The following is a 17,168-nucleotide window of genomic DNA, read 5'->3' as shown; positions in this document are numbered from 1 at the left end:
TGCGTCGCTACTGTTCCCGAATGAGGGATCCACAAGCTGTAGCGGTGGACGCCCTGACTGCACCGTGGACTCACCAGTTCATATATCTCTTCCCTCCAATTCCTCTCATTCCCAGAGTTCTGTAAAGACTCAAGAGAATGCGTTCAAGCAATTCTGATTGGCCTCGTCAAGCCTGTTATGCGGACCTCCTAACCTTGTCCCTCAACGAGCCCTGGCCTCTGCCGCTTCTAAAAGATCTTCTCCAGCAAGGGCCGGTCATCTATCCTGACTTACTGTGGCTATGTTTAACCGCATGGAAGTTGAGAGGGAGATTATAGCCAGAAAAGGACTTCCCTCCGGTTCCGGTATGAAAGATATAGTGTCTAGTTAGACAGTCAATAGATAGACACCATATGTTAGACAGACATTAGGTCGACAGGGTCAAAAGGTCGACAGGTCAAAAGGTCGACATGAAAAAGGTAGACACCATGTTTTTTGCATTTTTGTGGTTTGTGTTGATAGTTTTGTCATCTGGGACTCCCAATTGTAGAAAGGCATACCCTCGCGGGGCTCGCTGCGCTCACCACAAGGTTTATAACCAACTCTATGCCGACATGGATAAAGAAGGTATGAAATAGTCCAAAAACATGTTACATAAAAAAGTGTATTTTTCCTGTCGACCTTTCGACCCTGTCGACCTAATGTCGGTCTAACATATGGTGTCTATCAAACAGATACCTTTCCCTCCAGGGTGGTCTCGAATATGGTTCAGGCCCGAAAGGTGGTCACGTCAAAGCATTACCACCGAATTTGGAAGAAATATGTTTCTTGGTGTGAGGGTAGAAACTAGTCTGCTGTGGAATTTCAACTTCACCGTTTCCTGCTGTTCTTGCAGGTAGGCGTGGATATGGGCCTACGGTTAGGCTCCATCAAAGTTCAGATATCTGCCTTGTCCATATTCTTCCAGAAACAGTTGGCTGTGATTCTGGAGGTACAGACGTTCTTAAAAGGTGTCTTTCACATTCAACTACCCTTTGTCCCTCCCACGTCTCCGTGGGATCTCAACGTGGTCCTGACCTTTTTTTCCAGTCGGACTGGTTTGAACCTTTACACAGGGTGGACTTGAAATATCTTACTTGGAAGACTGCCATGTTGCTGCCATTGGCCTCTGCGAGGTGTGTGTCGGAAATGGAGGGCTTATTCTGTAAGAGCCCTTATTCTGTAAGAGCCCTTATTTGATATTCCACGAGGATAAGGTGGAGCTTTGGACTCATCCACATTTTTTGCCAAAAGTGGTGTCTGCTATTCACATAAATCAACAGATAGTGGTTTTGGTGATATCTGACACGTCTGTTGCTCCAGAGTCCCTGGACGTGGTTCGGGCTTTGAGGATTTACATCAAGAGGACAGCTCATCACAGAAAGACTGACTCACTGTTTGTCCTTTACGATGCTACCAAGATTGGATGTTCTGCTTCCAAGCAGTCCATTGCTCGTTGGATCAGGATGACTATCCAACAGACTTATTCTTCAGCAGCGTTGCTACTGCCGAGTTCTATTCAGGCCCTCTCCACTAGGTCGGTGGGTTCTTCCTGGGCGGCTCTCCGTGGTGTCTCGGCCTTACAGTTGTGCCGAGCAGCTACTCTGTCTGGTTCGAACACGTTTTGTGAAGTTCTATACTGTAAGTTTGATACCTTGGCCGGTGAGGACCTTCAGTTTGGTCAATCGGTTTTGCAGGGGTCTCAGCACTCTCCCACCCGTTCTAGGAGCTTTGGGACTTCCCCATGGTACTAATACCATCCCAGTATCCCCTAGGTCGTTAGAGAAAATAGGAATTTAATACCTACCGGTAATTCCTTTACACGTAGTCTGTAGGGGATGCGGGGCGCCAGCCTCAGTGCTTCATGTTCCTGCTTACATTGTTGTAAGTTTTTTGGTTGGGTCTGCTGTCCCTGTTACTTTTCTGGTTAGCTTTGCTATCCTTTGTTATTGTTGTGTGTTGGTTCGTTGCCTTACCACTATTCTTGTCTATTTTCCTTCTCTCAATGTATGTCCGTCTCCTCAGGCACAGTTTTCCTAGACTGAGTCTGTAGGAGGGGCATAGAGGGGAGGAGCCAGCACACACTGAAGATTTCTTAAAGTGCCAGGCTCCAATGGACCCAATCTATACCCCATGGTACTAATACGGACTACAAGAAAAGGAATTTCCGGTAGGCATTAAATTCCTATTATTTCAATACATACATATTTTTTTTTTTTTTTTAAGGTTTTTCAACAATTTAATCAATTTGCCAGGTTTTATTGCAGTTTTAAATATAAAACCCAAACTGTGTGTCTAATTTGTCTAACAGAGTGTTTGTTATATGTTAAATCCTGACAGGTTGGCAGCAGGGGAACAGTTAAAGATTCCCCAGGATTCGGTGCAGGCAGAGATGCTGATTCAGTCAGGAAAGCAATCCAAGGCCTTGGTAGGTTTATTAATCTGTTCTGCTTAATGCTTTTGATTTAGCAAATTGCTTATGTTGTAGACGCTGTTGCAGAACAATGGAATTGGGTGGCAGCAGAGTCCTTTTAATTGTAATACAGACTAAATTGAGTAAATAGTATGATGTTTATATCACTTGTGCCTTCCGTTTATAGAGCTGGAATAAGAGGAGGGCAGAGAGAGAGAGAGATGGGAAGAAGAGGAGGGCACTCATGTTGTACAATTATTTTTGTTTTAAGGGAGGAATTCAATTAGCCAGTAGTTTGCACGGGAAAAGCTACTTTATGCGACTAATCCTGATGCATTTGGGTGTGAGAATGCGGCAGTTGTGACCAGCACAGGACTGGGTGCCCAATAACTGAATAGCTCCTGTTACTTTACAAAGGAGCTACTGGCATGAGAAAACAAGAAATTCTCCCCTTTAAGTCACTTTGTGTGTCTTTTATTGCAAACACCGCCACTGTGTTCCGAAGTACCTCTGAAATCTTCAGAAACGAGGAATATTTATACTAATTAAATGATAATCATATACACAAACAATTGGAGAACGGTCCTCAAGCGCTGCTAGATTCCCCAGAATTATCCTGGTGATGATAACCTGCGTATTATCGATATAGGTGGAAGAGTACAATTAACCAGAAGCATGCACTGTACTGATGCCACTATAAAAGGAACCTTCAGACTCGCTGTAATTCAGAGATGTGTTCACATAAAGGTTTCTTTCTACTGATTGCTGAGCCCTTTCCACCAACAGCAATACAGAAATTCTCATATAGAATGACACTCGCCTAAGCCATAGGCCCTATGTACACCAAAAGATTTCTTTCATCCGTTTTCCACCAGATCGATGTGATCAGCAGTTACCACAGTGTCCATAGGTACTTTAAAAACGATTTTATTTTCGGATTAAAAAAAGTCCAATTAAAAATCCATATAGATACAAAAACTATTAAAAATCCATCTGTATTATTTCCTGAGCTGGCTGAGAAAGTTGGTTTGTTCCACTCTAAAACCCAAGGTTTCCAAGGAGAGGGGTTTTTTGTTTTTTGTTTTAGAAATAAGAGCCCCTCACCATACTGCTCTCAGGGAAAAAAACAGTTAGGGAAAAGGTGCTTCTCCACAATGTAACCAGAAGAAAACAAACCTTAAAAAAGCCAATAAGGTTAACAGGAAGTGGACATCAACTGTCAGGAGTCCTCAAACACCAACGCATTTGGTAATACGCAGGTTATCATCACCATAATAATTCTGGGGAATCTAGCAACGCTTGAGGACCGTTCTCCATTTGCTTGTGTATATGCTGATCAAGATTTGGTGCTCTTGTGAGCGGGTCTGAGCTGCAGCTAAGAGGGCGCAAGTCATTCCATCTGATATGTATATCATGGCATCTCTGTACATCTTAGCTTGTTACAGTCTAATTTTTCAGAATTTTGTTTGGGAGAATTTATCTGTAACCCATGAGCTGCTGTGAGCTTATAATACACCATAGCTGTACAATGTCTTTGTTGGTATTTGGTTATACATGTAATCTATTTTCTGAGATAAATGTATAATAATATAATACAAACTTTTTATTTGCTTTCGTTTCATCCAGGAACTGATGAAGATTCATTAATCAACATTCTGACACAACGGTCAAGTTCACAAAGACAGCTTATTGCGAAAGAATACGAGGCAGCCTGTGGCAAGGTATCCATCTGCATATTTTTTTACTGTGGAAAAGTCAGTAATAGTTGACATGGCAATATAAAATAAAAATAGTTTGTATAAAGGGTCCTATGCATCAGGAGGCTGTGTCTCCGATCTGACCAGATCCTCGGATTGGAAATGCAGATTGGCGGCCCTCTATGAACTGCGATCTATCAGGGAAATTCTTTGTTAAAAATCCCTGATTTGCTGTTCTCCACTATTTGTGGATCTGTGTGACAGGCTGGATAGTATATGGGATACATCTTAGGTTATGAAACAGTTGTAAAACTACTGACCATATGGGCTGCTGCAAGGAGCGTGGCATATAGCAAGAGGGATCTTTCCCTTTTATTTTGGATTGTACGTTTTTTATTTGGTGGCATGATGCCATCAGAATAACCTACAAAGTACTAAGGGCGTAGCTACCATGGGTGCAGAGCTGAGAGGGGCCTACCTTCCCTGTCAAAGGTTCATGCGTTATACATTTTTATCATTGGGTGGTATATAGGGGGTCCTTAAAAACTTTTGCTTAGGAGTCTACAATATATCTAGATATGTACTTAGCCCTGCTCATTGTAATGTGGTATAAAATGAACCTGAGGGCATTATAATGTTACGTAACATGAACAGGGGGCACTGTAATGTGGCACAGTATGAACTGGGGACACTGTCATAATGTAAATTATGGTTACTGTGTTGCATAATGTGTACTGGCAGCCCTACAATGTGACATAATGTGAACTAGGCCATTTATATGGCTTATAAAACAAAATAGGATTACTACCATGGGACAGAAAATGAACTAGGGCACTACTGTGGAGCATAATATTAACTAAGGCACTGCTGTGGTTCAGAAAATGAATTAGGGCAATATTATGGGACATAAAATGAACAACTGCTGCAGGGAGGTGTCTTTCTAAAAGCACTGGGACATGGGCCCCTTCACAATGTTGCTATGGGGCCCACACAGTTCCTGCAACACCTTTGCGTTGTACCCTTTGTTTTATGTTTAGGAACTAAAAGATGACTTGAAAGGTGATCTTTCTGGAAACTTTGAACACCTGCTGGTATCACTGACATTGCCTCCTGCTTATTTTGATGCAAAACAACTAAAGAAGGCCATGAAGGTATGTATTAGGATGCAGAATGCCTTGTATCCTTTAATTTCAATTTCTCTGGTATTTTCTAGTATGTGGTAATGTGGCAAAGGCAGATCTAATGCTGTCTGTAGAATCGGTTGGTACTTTTTTTCCAGAGGCGTGCGGTGGGGTGAGTCAGAGCCTCTTCTATTATACTATCGTTGCCGCCAGAGTTTTGAGCATATAAAGTATATGAAAAATACAAAGAATATATTATAAAAATGGTCTTTGTATTATTCGAATAATTTTTGTAGCCAAAACTCTCTAGTAAAAAGTCTGTCCGGTGAAGCAGGGTGTAGTATGTTATGCCGGCGCCCAGCATAATGCCCATATGAATCCTTTGGCTCATTTATTGCGTGTAAATCTGGCTCTAGTACTAGGCAGTGCTACCAGATCCATTTACCTCACAGCACGTCCCTGTTTATTCCTGAACACTTCATCTCTGCCCAAGGTTTGATACCCCCCCCCCATGTAAATGTATAACTAAAACATATCATTTATTTCCAAAAATAATCTAGCTAACCTGAATGAGACTAGATTAGAGATGCCCTGCCTTATTAACACCACTCACACATGTTTACTTTGCTATTCTCAAGAACCAATGCCCGATATGTCTCATGCCTTGAACAAATGATCTCTACGAAGATTTAAGATTAACATTGTTGAATTAAATTAAGCTGGAAAGTGTTACAAAAGCTTCTCTAAAAGCCTTGATGTTTATCAGTCCATGGTGAAACAAAATACAAGATGAATGCAAGAGCACAGTGCAAGAATACAGGTTAACATTAATCCTATAGTGTCAGATAAAGACTTGCCGAAATCTCAGCATCTTGCAAACATATTTGTTTATGAGGCTACAATATGTAAAACTTGGAAGGACAGTCACTACTGTACCAAAAAATATTGCTGAATGTCTGAAGTTAGCTAAAGAGCATCTGGATGTTCCACAGTATTTCTGGTAAAATATTCTGTGGACAGATGAAACGAATCTGAGTTGTTTGAAACGAACACACATTTCTATGGGGGCTCATAGTTTTCAGAAGCAACACGACTCTGGCGATCTCTGCTGCAGATTTAAAGTTGCAATAACATAAACAGCAAAACCGGCCAAGATCACAGAAATCCCTCTGCTCCTGAAAACTCAGACCCTATGACATAACCCACTACGCATGGAGAAAAAAAAAGACACTGCATAACAGCATCAAACCCTCATCCCAACTGTAATTTACGTATAGTGGAAGGAGCTTAATTATTTGGGGCTGTTTTGTTGCTACAGGGCCTGTACCGCTTGCTCTCATTGAAGGAAAAATAATTATAAAAGTTTATCAAGACATTTTGCAGGAGAACGTAAGGCTAACAGTCCCCCAGTTAAAGCTCAGCAGGACAACAACCCAAAACACAGGAGTAAATCAACAACTGAATGGTTTCAACAGAAGAAAATGGGGTAAATTTACAAAGATGGGAGTTCTATTTAAGATGGGATGTTGCCCACAGCAACCAATCAGTTTCTACGTCTCATTTATCTAGCACCTTCTAGAAGATAATACCTGAAATCTGATTGATTGCTATGGGTAACATCCCATCTTAAATAGAACTCCTATCTTAGTAAATTTACCCCAATGTGTCTTCTGAAATGGCCCAGTCAGAGTCCTGACCTTATCCTGACTGAGGTGGCTGGTGCATGACCTGAAGTTAGCGGTTCATACCAGGTATCCCAAGACTATAGCGAACTGACACAGTTTATAAGGAGAAATGGCCCAAATTCCTTCCAGACCATTGAGCAGATCTGATGCTATAGGAATACTTTTTTTTAGGTTATTGCTGCCAAGGCAGGGTCAACCAGTTATTCAATCCATACTTTTTCCATCCTGCACGTATAATTGTGTTATGAGTTTAAACAGACTGTGATTAAGATGAACATCAAATCACATATTATGACCAATTTATGCAGAAATTCAGGTAATTTCAAGGGGTTTACATAGTTTATCTTGCCACTGTAAGTCATAACAATGGCTATATATGTTCCATGCATAATTAAATTGTTTGCAGTATTTAACCACTTGCCTGGCATGGCTGCATCAGATGCGACCAGACCAGCAAGTGTTTTATTTGACATGGTCGCACAGGATGCGACCAGTCAGATAAAGAGTGTTAGCAGCAGCAGGGAAGGGAAACTTCCCTCCGCTGCTGCTGTCGGAGGGACTGGAAGGTCTCTTTGCCTCCCTGCACACTCCCCTCAGTGATGCAGTGCTGCCAATCACTGCTGATCGGTGGGGGGTCCAGCATGGCAGGACCCCCCACCTAGCGGCTGCAGACAATAGTAACCGCTGGTAAAGTGTAAAACACCCCCCCGAGCCACTTCCAGACCCCGCTTGTGTACCTGGCAGCTGTCTTGCGGGTAAAAAGTAATGTTACTGATGTTCTGATGTTTGAGAAATAAATATAAATAAATATATATATATTTTTAAACTAAAATTATTTGGATAGGGTTAAATTCATGTTCTTCACCTAATTCACTCATTAAAAAAACAACCCTTTTTGGAGCGGTTTTTGGTGAAAAAAATGGTCAGTTAAGTGGTTAATATATGAATATAGGGGGTAATTCCAAGTTGATCGCAGCAGGAATTTTTTTAGCAGTTCGGCAAAAACAATGTGCACTGCAGGGGGGGCAGATATAACATTTGCAGAGAGAGTTAGATTTAGGTGGGTTATTTTGTTTCTGTGCAGGGTAAATACTGGCTGCTTTATTTTTACACTGCAATTTAGATTGCAGATTGAACACACCCCACCCAAATCTAACTCTCTCTGCACATGTTATATCTGCCTCCCCTGCAGTGCACATGGTTTTGCCCAATTGCTAACAAAAATCCTGCTGCGATCAACTTGGAATTACCCCATACTTGTTTGTATACATCATGTAATTGTTTATATAACAAGGAATGTCCATTCACTGACATTGATTTCTTTTCAATCCTAAGGGCACAGGAACATCTGAAAATATTTTAATAGAAATTCTAGCGTCAAGAACCAGCAAACAAATGAAAGAAGTGGGGGATGCTTACTACACAGGTAGATAAGTATCATATTAAATACAGGTTGCCTCATATGAAAAATCCTCTTACCACAGTAAGGTGGGGTTGTCAACATTTCAGTTAGTTTCTCTTACGTCCTAGAGGATGCTGGGGTCCATATTAGTACCATGGGATATAGACTGGTCCGCTAGGAGCCATTGGCACTTTAAGAGTTTAATAGTGTGGGCTAGCTCCTCCGTCTATGCCCCTCCTACCAGACTCAGTTTAGAAAATGTGCCCGGAGGAGCCGGTCACAGCTAGGGGAGCTCTACTGAGTTCTCTTGGTAAGAGTTTTATTTCTTTCTCTCAGGATTTTGTTATACAGGGAGGCTGTTGGCAACAGCCTTCCTGCAGCGTGGGAGTGTGGGGGGCAGTGTCCGCCCTGCGGGGTCCCGAGCCACTGCTCCCGCTGACTGGACGTTGGCTCCGGGGGGCCCGATCGCGCCCCGCCACAGGGGAACGCTCACCCCAGCAGCCGACCGCCACCTCCAAGATGCTGAACATGGCGAGTTAGTCACTATCCCCCCCTTGCAAGCGGGGGGACAGTGTGAAGAGGGCAGCTATTAGGGCGGGAGCGCGGCCTTGACCGCGCTCCGGGGCGGCTCAGTGTACCTTGGTGTGGCGCTGAGGGGAGTGTCCTGGGACTGCTCTAGACCCCACACTGGTCATCTCCTGACTGGGTCTGCGGATTCGGGTCAGCCACTGTTCCTCCAGGCCAGTATAATCTCTTTACAGAGCAGGAAGCCGGCGCCATTGAAGGGGGCGGAGCTTCTCAGCGGACCCAGCAGCGTTCAGCGCCATTTTTCCTGCCTGCTGTCACTACCAAGTGGACCAAGGTCCCTCCAGCGCAATCTCCAGCTATCTGTACGGTACCAAGGGGGTTGTAGAAGGGGTGGGGGGGAGCTGTATACAGACTGTCGCCTATTAAGGGACACAGTCAGCGCTGGTTAGGGACTCCCTATACCTTTAATAGCACTGTGTGTGGGTTGGCTCCAATCTCTGTGTCTCTGTCATTCTTTGGGGGGAAACTCTGCCTTCATAATACCGTGTGTGTGGTAACATGTCAAGGGACAATGTATCATATGCTGCAGAGGATTTATCCTCACAGGAGGACTCCATTCCATGTAATCAGGATTGCACAGTTTTAGCGCAGATCCCTGCTAGAGAGCCAGAATGGTTAGTCTCTCTGAGGGGGACTATTTCCCAGATTTCTGATAGAGTTGCTAGGACTGAGCACGCCACTCAGGTCCTCCAGTCCTCTATGGTTGTTTGGACTGATACTGCCTCTTTGGGGTCCCCTGCGATTCATTCTCAGAAACGTGCACTTGCAATGGTGCAGGATGACACTGACACCGACTCTGACACTGCAGACCTTGACGGGGATGTGTTGAAGGGAACGGCATCACTTGCCAAGGGGGTACAGTTGATGATTGCAGCTGTTAGAGATGTTTTGCACATTTCGGACACCGCTCCGGATCAGGTGGAGGAGGCCTTCTTTACAGAAAACAAGAAGCCCCACCTCACCTTCCCAGCATCCAAAGAATTAAACGCGATCTTTGAAAAGGCCTGGGAAACTCCGGAAAATAAATTTCTCTTATCCCTAAGAGGGTTTTGGTTGCTTTTCCCTTCCCAGGGGAAGATAGGAAGAAATGGGAGTCCCCGCCGTTGGTCGATGCCTCTGTATCTAGGCTGTCCAAACAGGTGGTGCTGCCGGTACCAGGATCTACTGCGTTGAAAGACCTGGTGGATCGCAAGGTGGATGCTACGTTAAAATCCATGTACACGGCTTCTGGGGCTATATTAAGGCCTACTATAGCCTGTGCCTGCATTGCAAAAGCTATTGCCAGGTGGTCTATCACTATGCAGGAAGAATCGGCTACGCTGGATAAAGATGACGTTGATATGTTTTTATGCCATATTCAGGATTCTGCAGGGTTCCTAGTGGATTCCATGAAGGACCTGGGCTCCATGGCTGCGGAGAGCTCCTCCATGTCAGTCTCGGCTCGCAGGGGTCTCTGGCTGCGCCAATGGTCTGCGGATACGGAATCCAGGAAGAGCTTGGAGGGCGTACCCTACACGGGTCAGGCTCTCTTTGGGGAGGTGCTGGATGCGTGGATTGCCACGGCTACCGCGGGTAAGTCTACTTTTCTCCCCTCAGCTGCACCGGCTACGAAGAAGCCTTTTACACCAGCTGCGTCACAGTCCTTTCGGCCCACGAGGCAAAGAAAAAACAAGCCTTCGAACACCTTCTTCAGAGGTGGTCTTGCAAAAGGAAAGAAACCTGCGCCCGCTTCTGATGCCACTAAGCCCTTTGCATGACTGTGGACGGCTGGGCCTGGAGGACGGTCAGGTGGAGGCGAGACTCCGACAGTTCAGCCACGTCTGGATGTCGTCTGTTCTGGACCCCTGGGTCCTGGATATAGTGTCCAGGGGGTACAGACTAGAGTTTCAAGATCCCCCGCCTCACCGTTCCTTCAAGTCAGGCTTACCAGCTCTGCTGGTGGACAAAGCGATTCTTCTGGGGGCCATCAGAAAATTGGTGGTGTCGGAAGTCGTCGTTCCGCCTCAACAGTGGAACAAGGGTTATTATTCAAACCTTTTCATGGTACCGAAACCGGATGATTCGGTACGGCCTATTCTGAACTTTGAAAGTCTTTGAACCCTTATCTCAGGGAGTTCAAATTCAAGATGGAATCTCTGAGAGCTGTCATCTCAGGGCTAACGGAGGGGGAGTTCCTGGTGTCTCTGGACATCAAGGATGCTTACCTCCACATCCCCATTTGGTCACCGCATCAGGCATACCTCTGGTTTGCGCTGTTGGATGACCACTATCAGTTCCAGGCGCTGCCGTTTGGCTTCTCCACAGCACCGAGGATTTTCACCAAGGTTATGAAGGAGATGATGGTTATTCTCCACAAGCAGGGGGTGAACATAATTCCTTATCTGGACGATCTCCTGATCAAGGTGTTGTCCAGGGAGAGGTTATTACGATCCATCGCGCTCATAACACAGCTGCTCAGGAAGCACGGTTGGATCCTGAACCTTCCAAAGTCTCATCTGGAGCCTATGCGGAGGCGGTCTTTCCTGGGAATGATCCTCGACACGGAGGTGCAGAGGGTGTTTCTCCCGGTGGAGAAGGCATTGGTGATTCAAACAGTGGTCCGGGAGGTCTTACGGCCTACCTGGGTGTCTGTTGATCAATGCATCCGCCTTCTGGGGAAGATGGTTGCCGCCTATGAGGCTCTGCAGTACGGCAGGTTTCACGCTCGTCCATTTCAACTGGACCTCTTGGACCAGTGGTTGGGCTCTCACCTACATATGCACAAGAGGATACGCCTGTCTCCGAAAGCCAGGATTTCACTCCTCTGGTGGCTACAACTTCCACACTTACTGGAAGGCCAAAGGTTCGGAATTCAGAACTGGATCCTCTTAACCACAGATGCAAGTGTAAGAGGTTGGGGAACAGTTGCTCTGGGGGAAACCTTTCAAGGAAAGTGGTCGTTTCAAGAATCCCTTCTCCCGATAAACATCCTGGAGCTAAGGGCCGTGTACAACGCCCTCCTGTACAACACATCTTGCTACAAGATCGGGCTGTTCAGGTACAGTCGGACAACGTGACCACTGTGGCCTACATAAACCGACAAGGCGGAACGAAGAGCAGGGCTGCAATGTCAGAGGTGTCAAAAATCCTTCTCTGGGCGGAAAGGCACGCTGTAGCGATGTCAGCAATCTTCATTCCGGGAGTAAACAACTGGGAAGCAGACTTCTACAGCAGACACGATCTCCGACCAGGGGAGTGGGGCCTCCATCCGAAGGTGTTCGAGGAAGTAACCGCTTGGTGGGGGGTTCCTCACATAGACATGATGGCCTCCCGCCTCAACACGAAGCTGGGGAGGTACTGTTCCAGGTCGAGAGACCCTCAGGCAGTGGCGGTGGACGCACTGGCAACACCGTGGGTGTTCCCGTCAGTGTATATGTTCCCTCTACTTCCTCTGATCCCAAGGGTTCTTCAGCTGGTAAGAAGAACAGGGGTTCTGGCAATCCTCATTGCTCCGGACTGGCCGCGAAGGGCTTGGTATGCGGATCTGCTGGATCATCTTCTGGAAGGTCCAAGGCCCTTACCTCTTCGGGAGGATCTGCTGCTGCAGGGGCCGTTCGCCTATCAAGACTTACCACGGCTACGTTTGACGGCTTGGTGGTTGAACGCCAGATCTTAGCTCGGAAAGGTATCCCGAGCGAGGTTATTCCTACCCTGATTCAGGCTAGGAAGGGGGTAACGTCTAAACATTACCACCGTATTTGGAAAAAATGTTTCCTGGTGTGAATCCAGAAAATTCCCTGCGGTGGATTTTCAACTCGGACGTTTTCTCCTTTTCCTGCAAGCAGGAGTGGATATGGGCCTGAGATTGAGCTCCATCAAGGTCCAAATCTCTGCCTTGTCCATCTTCTTTCAAAAGCAATTGGCTGTCCTTCCTGAGGTTCAGACCTTTTTTGAAAGGGGTTCTGCACATCCAACCTCCTTTTGTGGCGCCAACAGCACCCTGGGTTCTAGATGTGGTTTTGCAGTTCCTACAATCAGCTTGGTTTGAGCCTCTACTGGAGGCTGACATCAAGTTTCTCACGTGGAAGTCGCTCACTTTGTTGGGCTTGGCTTCTGCTCGATGCGTGTCGGAATTGGGGGCTTTATCTTGTAAAAGCCCTTATCTGATCTTTCATGAAGACAGGGCGGAACTTAGGACTCGTCCGCAGTTCCTGCCTAAGGTTGCATCGGCTTTTCATATCAACCAGCCTATTGTGGTGCCAGTGGCTATTGACTCCTCAATTGCTTCAAAGGCCTTGGATGTTGTGAGGGCTTTGAAGATCTATGTGCAGAGGACAGCTCGTCATAGGAAAACTGACTCTCTGTTGGTCCTCTATGATCCCAAGAACATTGGGTGTCCTGCTTCGCAGCAGTCGATTTCACGCTGGATCAGGTTCACTATCCAGGATGCCTATTCTACAGCAGGATTGCCATGTCCGAAATCGGTTAAGGCCCACTCTACTCGTAAAGTGGGTTCTTCCTGGGCGGCTGCCCGGGGTGTCTCGGCACTACAGCTTTGCCGAGCTGCGACTTGGTCTGGTTCGTACACATTTGCCAGGTTTTACAAGTTCAACACTTTGGCCTCTGATGACCTCAAGTTTGGTCAAGTGGTCTTGCAGGAGCCTCCGCGCTCTCCCTCCCGTTCTGGGAGCTTTGGTACATCCCCATGGTACTAATATGGACCCCAGCATCCTCTAGGACGTAAGAGAAAATAGGATTTTAATTACCTGAAACGGTAAATCCTTTTCTCGTAGTCCGTAGAGGATGCTGGACACCCGCCCAGCGCTTCGTTTTCCTGCTTTGGTTTTTTAGTTCAGCTCTACCTGGTTCTTAGGTAAGTTCTGCATTGTTTACTGTTTAGTACTGTTTCAGCTGTTGCTGTGTTTTTCCGGCTTGTTAGCCGGGTTTGTCTGGTGTGTGAGCTGGTATGAATCTCGCCACTATCTGTGTATTTCCTTCTCTCAAAGTATTTTGTCTCCTCGGGCACAGTTTTCTAGACTGAGTCTGGTAGGAGGGGCATAGGGGGAGGAGCCAGCCCACACTATTAAACTCTTAAAGTGCCAATGGCTCCTGGTGGACCCGTCTATACCCCATGGTAGTAATATGGACCCCCAGCATCCTCTACGGACTACGAGAAAAGGATTTACCGTTTCAGGTAATTAAAATCCTATTTTCTGTGCAGCGCAGTATAAACTGCAAGATAAATATATATTTATCTATCTCTCAATCAGATATACAGGTGGCTCACAGGATTTAAATAAATCGCATCACAGCAGCTTCTTTCAATGTTTCGGGGCTTTTATTCACCTTGTTGTTAGGATACTACAAACACAGTTTGCACTGACCTTATAACCATCAATCCACATGTGCCGTTGACCGCCGGGTCCCGTGGATGACGCCCACAGATCATGTCATCACACCGCTCCCGTTGGTAAGGCTGCAATAAACATTAAAACATCATTAAGTAAAAACTAACAAAAATACACCAGCGACTGTTTCACATAGCTAATACACACAGCTAATACAGCTGGAACATAAATATCAAAAGGTTTATACCAAATTTATACATATTGCAAATAATCAAGACCCTTTTTGTTACGGTTACATACAAAGCAACGATAATACTTAAGGGCCCTACACACTTTGCGATCCTCCGCTGAGCTGCCCCGACGGTGGATACGGCCGACCCGGCGACGGGGGGATTGAAGACTCTTCACTCTCCCTGTCACCTGGCTCCATAGCAGTGCAGGCAAATATGGATGAACGACGGGGCACCAGCGATGAACGAGCGCATTGCCGCGCATCGTTCATCGCTGGTGCCTCCACACTGAAAGATGTGAACGGTATCTTGTTCATTAATTAATGAGATTGTTCATATCGTTAAGTATTATCGCCCAGTGTGTAGGGCCCATTACAGTCAGGACCTACACAACAGCAATTGAATATTCAACATTCACAATTGAATCAGACATTGAATCACACCAGAGTTTATATACACCATAACGAGGACCCAGAACCCATAGAAGCATTATAAAAAGCGCTGCTTTATGTGATATAATGTTTCTTTGGGTTCTGGGTCCTCGTTATGGTGTAAACATCCCCCAACCAAGGATAATTAATCTATATTCCACCATACCGGAAGTGACGTTGCGACATCAGTTGATATCAACAAAAACAAAACAAGTGAAGTAATAACCAAAACAGATAATGGGCGGTACTTTACCGCTGCTAATAGGCTCGCCGGGAGCTATCCTGGGGATTATGCTTCCGGTGCCTCAGGCAGCCACCAGAGCCATGATAACACATTGGATCTGGGACTTATCCCCAATACCATGTGTGTTTGTGTGATCGCAGGTCTAATTTTCTACAATAAAAACGGCCTCTAATTGGATCCTGCGATAATGACCATCAGTCATTAATCGCGATATCCGGTAATTTTTACCGGCTGAAATTGCATCGGGTAAAATAGGCAATGCCCAATTGATAAAGGCAGATAATATATGAGCAGCCATGTAAAATATTCATAAAATTAGGTTCACAATGATATCACAGCTTACAGTTTAAATTCAGTTGCAAGAGTTGCTAAGCAACACATGTCTATTTCTAAATAAATATGACGGTGGTATGACTCATCAAAGTTGCTAAAGAATCTGCTAAATAATATACCCTAAAGCTACAAATTAATACATTGGATAAATACAAAGTATATATAAAAAAAAAAAAAAAAGATAGATAGATATAGATATATAGAGAGAGAGAGAGACAGAGAAGGTGCGCACTCGGCTTGAATAAATGAAACAGAGACACGCTTCAGCGTATAAATTTTAATAAGTAGTTATGAGCAACAGGTAAGGTTATATATCTATCTAAACATTGGACAAAACAACATGATCAAAAAAGTGAAAGGTCTTTTAATAGTTGCCAATGAAATGAGGTAATAAAGCCATGTCACAACATTTTTTTTGCAGGCAAGTACCAAAAATATAATTTAACCTGGTAGTCATAACAATTTGGCCATATCAGTGTATATCTTTTATCACTAGATTGTGTTTATTTTAGATCTCTGTTGTATAGTACCTGTCGTAATAATTGTTAGAGGTTGTGTATATTTGTGTTTAATTGTTAGAGGTTGTTTTTATATTTGTGCCCCCTATACCAAGGATGTGGATTGTATTATTATTTGTAAATGTAACCAGTCTGTAAAGGATATGGGGCCCTCTACCAGTAGTAATATAGATACACAGGCAAAGTATTTAGGGGCCCTGATATTGGCCGCCCACCCCCACACACACAAGCACAACTATATTGGCCGCTGAACATCCACCCCCCCCTTATACACACTGCGCCAAGTTGGGTCCGTTATACACATTGTTCCAGGTAGCCCATTATGCATATTGCAGTAGGTAGCTAATTATACACATTGCTCCAGGTGAGAAAGAGAGAGAGAGACCGTGAATGAGTGTGTACCACTCGCCACCATCCAGGCTGGCTCCTGCCCTCAGCTCCTGGCTCTTCCTCCCCAGCATCAAGTGAGTAGCGGGCAGATGGGGGATGGATGTGGACAGCGGGAGCTGATGGGTGGGTGCTGTCAGACAGGGGGAAGGGATGCGGACAGAATGCGGGAAGCGGGCGGACAGTGGGAAGGGATGTGGGCAGCGGGAGGCTGGCAGGGTGACTCTGGTCATCAGACGGGTGCTGATGGCGCAGCCTGCCCTGCTAGCCCCGCCGCACCTAAAACCGCCACAAGAAGGGGGAAGGACTGCTGTGCTGCTCCTTTGGTTTGGGAAGAGGTGGGGGGAATGCTGTACCGCCGCCCATAGGCACGTGCCTAGTGGGAAATCCAGCAGTGGGGGGTCTTTAATAGATGTTGGCAGCACTGTGTTTTGTGTGTGCATGTTTTTAAGTGAGGTGTGAGTGTGTAAGTGAGGTGCGTGTGTCAAAGAGGTGGGTGTGTGTGTTTAAGTGAAAGAAGCGTTTGTGTGTTTTTTTTATATATATATATATATATATATATATATATATATATATATATATATATATATATATATATATATATATATATATATATATATATATATATATATATATACATACACACACAGGTTGAGTATCCCATATCCAAATATTCCGAAATACAGACTTTTTTGAGTGAGAGTGAAATAGTGAAACCTTTGTTTTTTTTTATGGCTCAATGTACAAAAACTTTGCTTAATACACAGTTATTAA

General features: G+C 45.0%; 1 protein-coding gene across 2 annotated transcripts in view; it reads left to right on the top strand.

Moving 5' to 3' along the window:
- Nucleotides 1-17,168, top strand: part of ANXA3 (annexin A3) — an 87,785-nt gene that overhangs the window by 33,823 nt on the left and 36,794 nt on the right. For both annotated transcript variants that reach the window (XM_063919574.1, XM_063919577.1), the window contains exons 3-6: nucleotides 2,359-2,446; nucleotides 4,058-4,152; nucleotides 5,166-5,279; nucleotides 8,270-8,360. In XM_063919574.1, the coding sequence (XP_063775644.1) occupies nucleotides 2,359-2,446; nucleotides 4,058-4,152; nucleotides 5,166-5,279; nucleotides 8,270-8,360 (388 nt within the window). The remainder of the gene's footprint in view (nucleotides 1-2,358; nucleotides 2,447-4,057; nucleotides 4,153-5,165; nucleotides 5,280-8,269; nucleotides 8,361-17,168) is intronic.

Source organism: Pseudophryne corroboree, chromosome 1 (genome assembly GCF_028390025.1).
Source record: "Pseudophryne corroboree isolate aPseCor3 chromosome 1, aPseCor3.hap2, whole genome shotgun sequence".
Lineage (NCBI taxonomy): Eukaryota > Metazoa > Chordata > Amphibia > Anura > Myobatrachidae > Pseudophryne > Pseudophryne corroboree.
The sequence above is the reverse complement of the archived record's forward strand: the minus strand, read 5'-3'. Positions and strand labels throughout refer to the sequence as shown.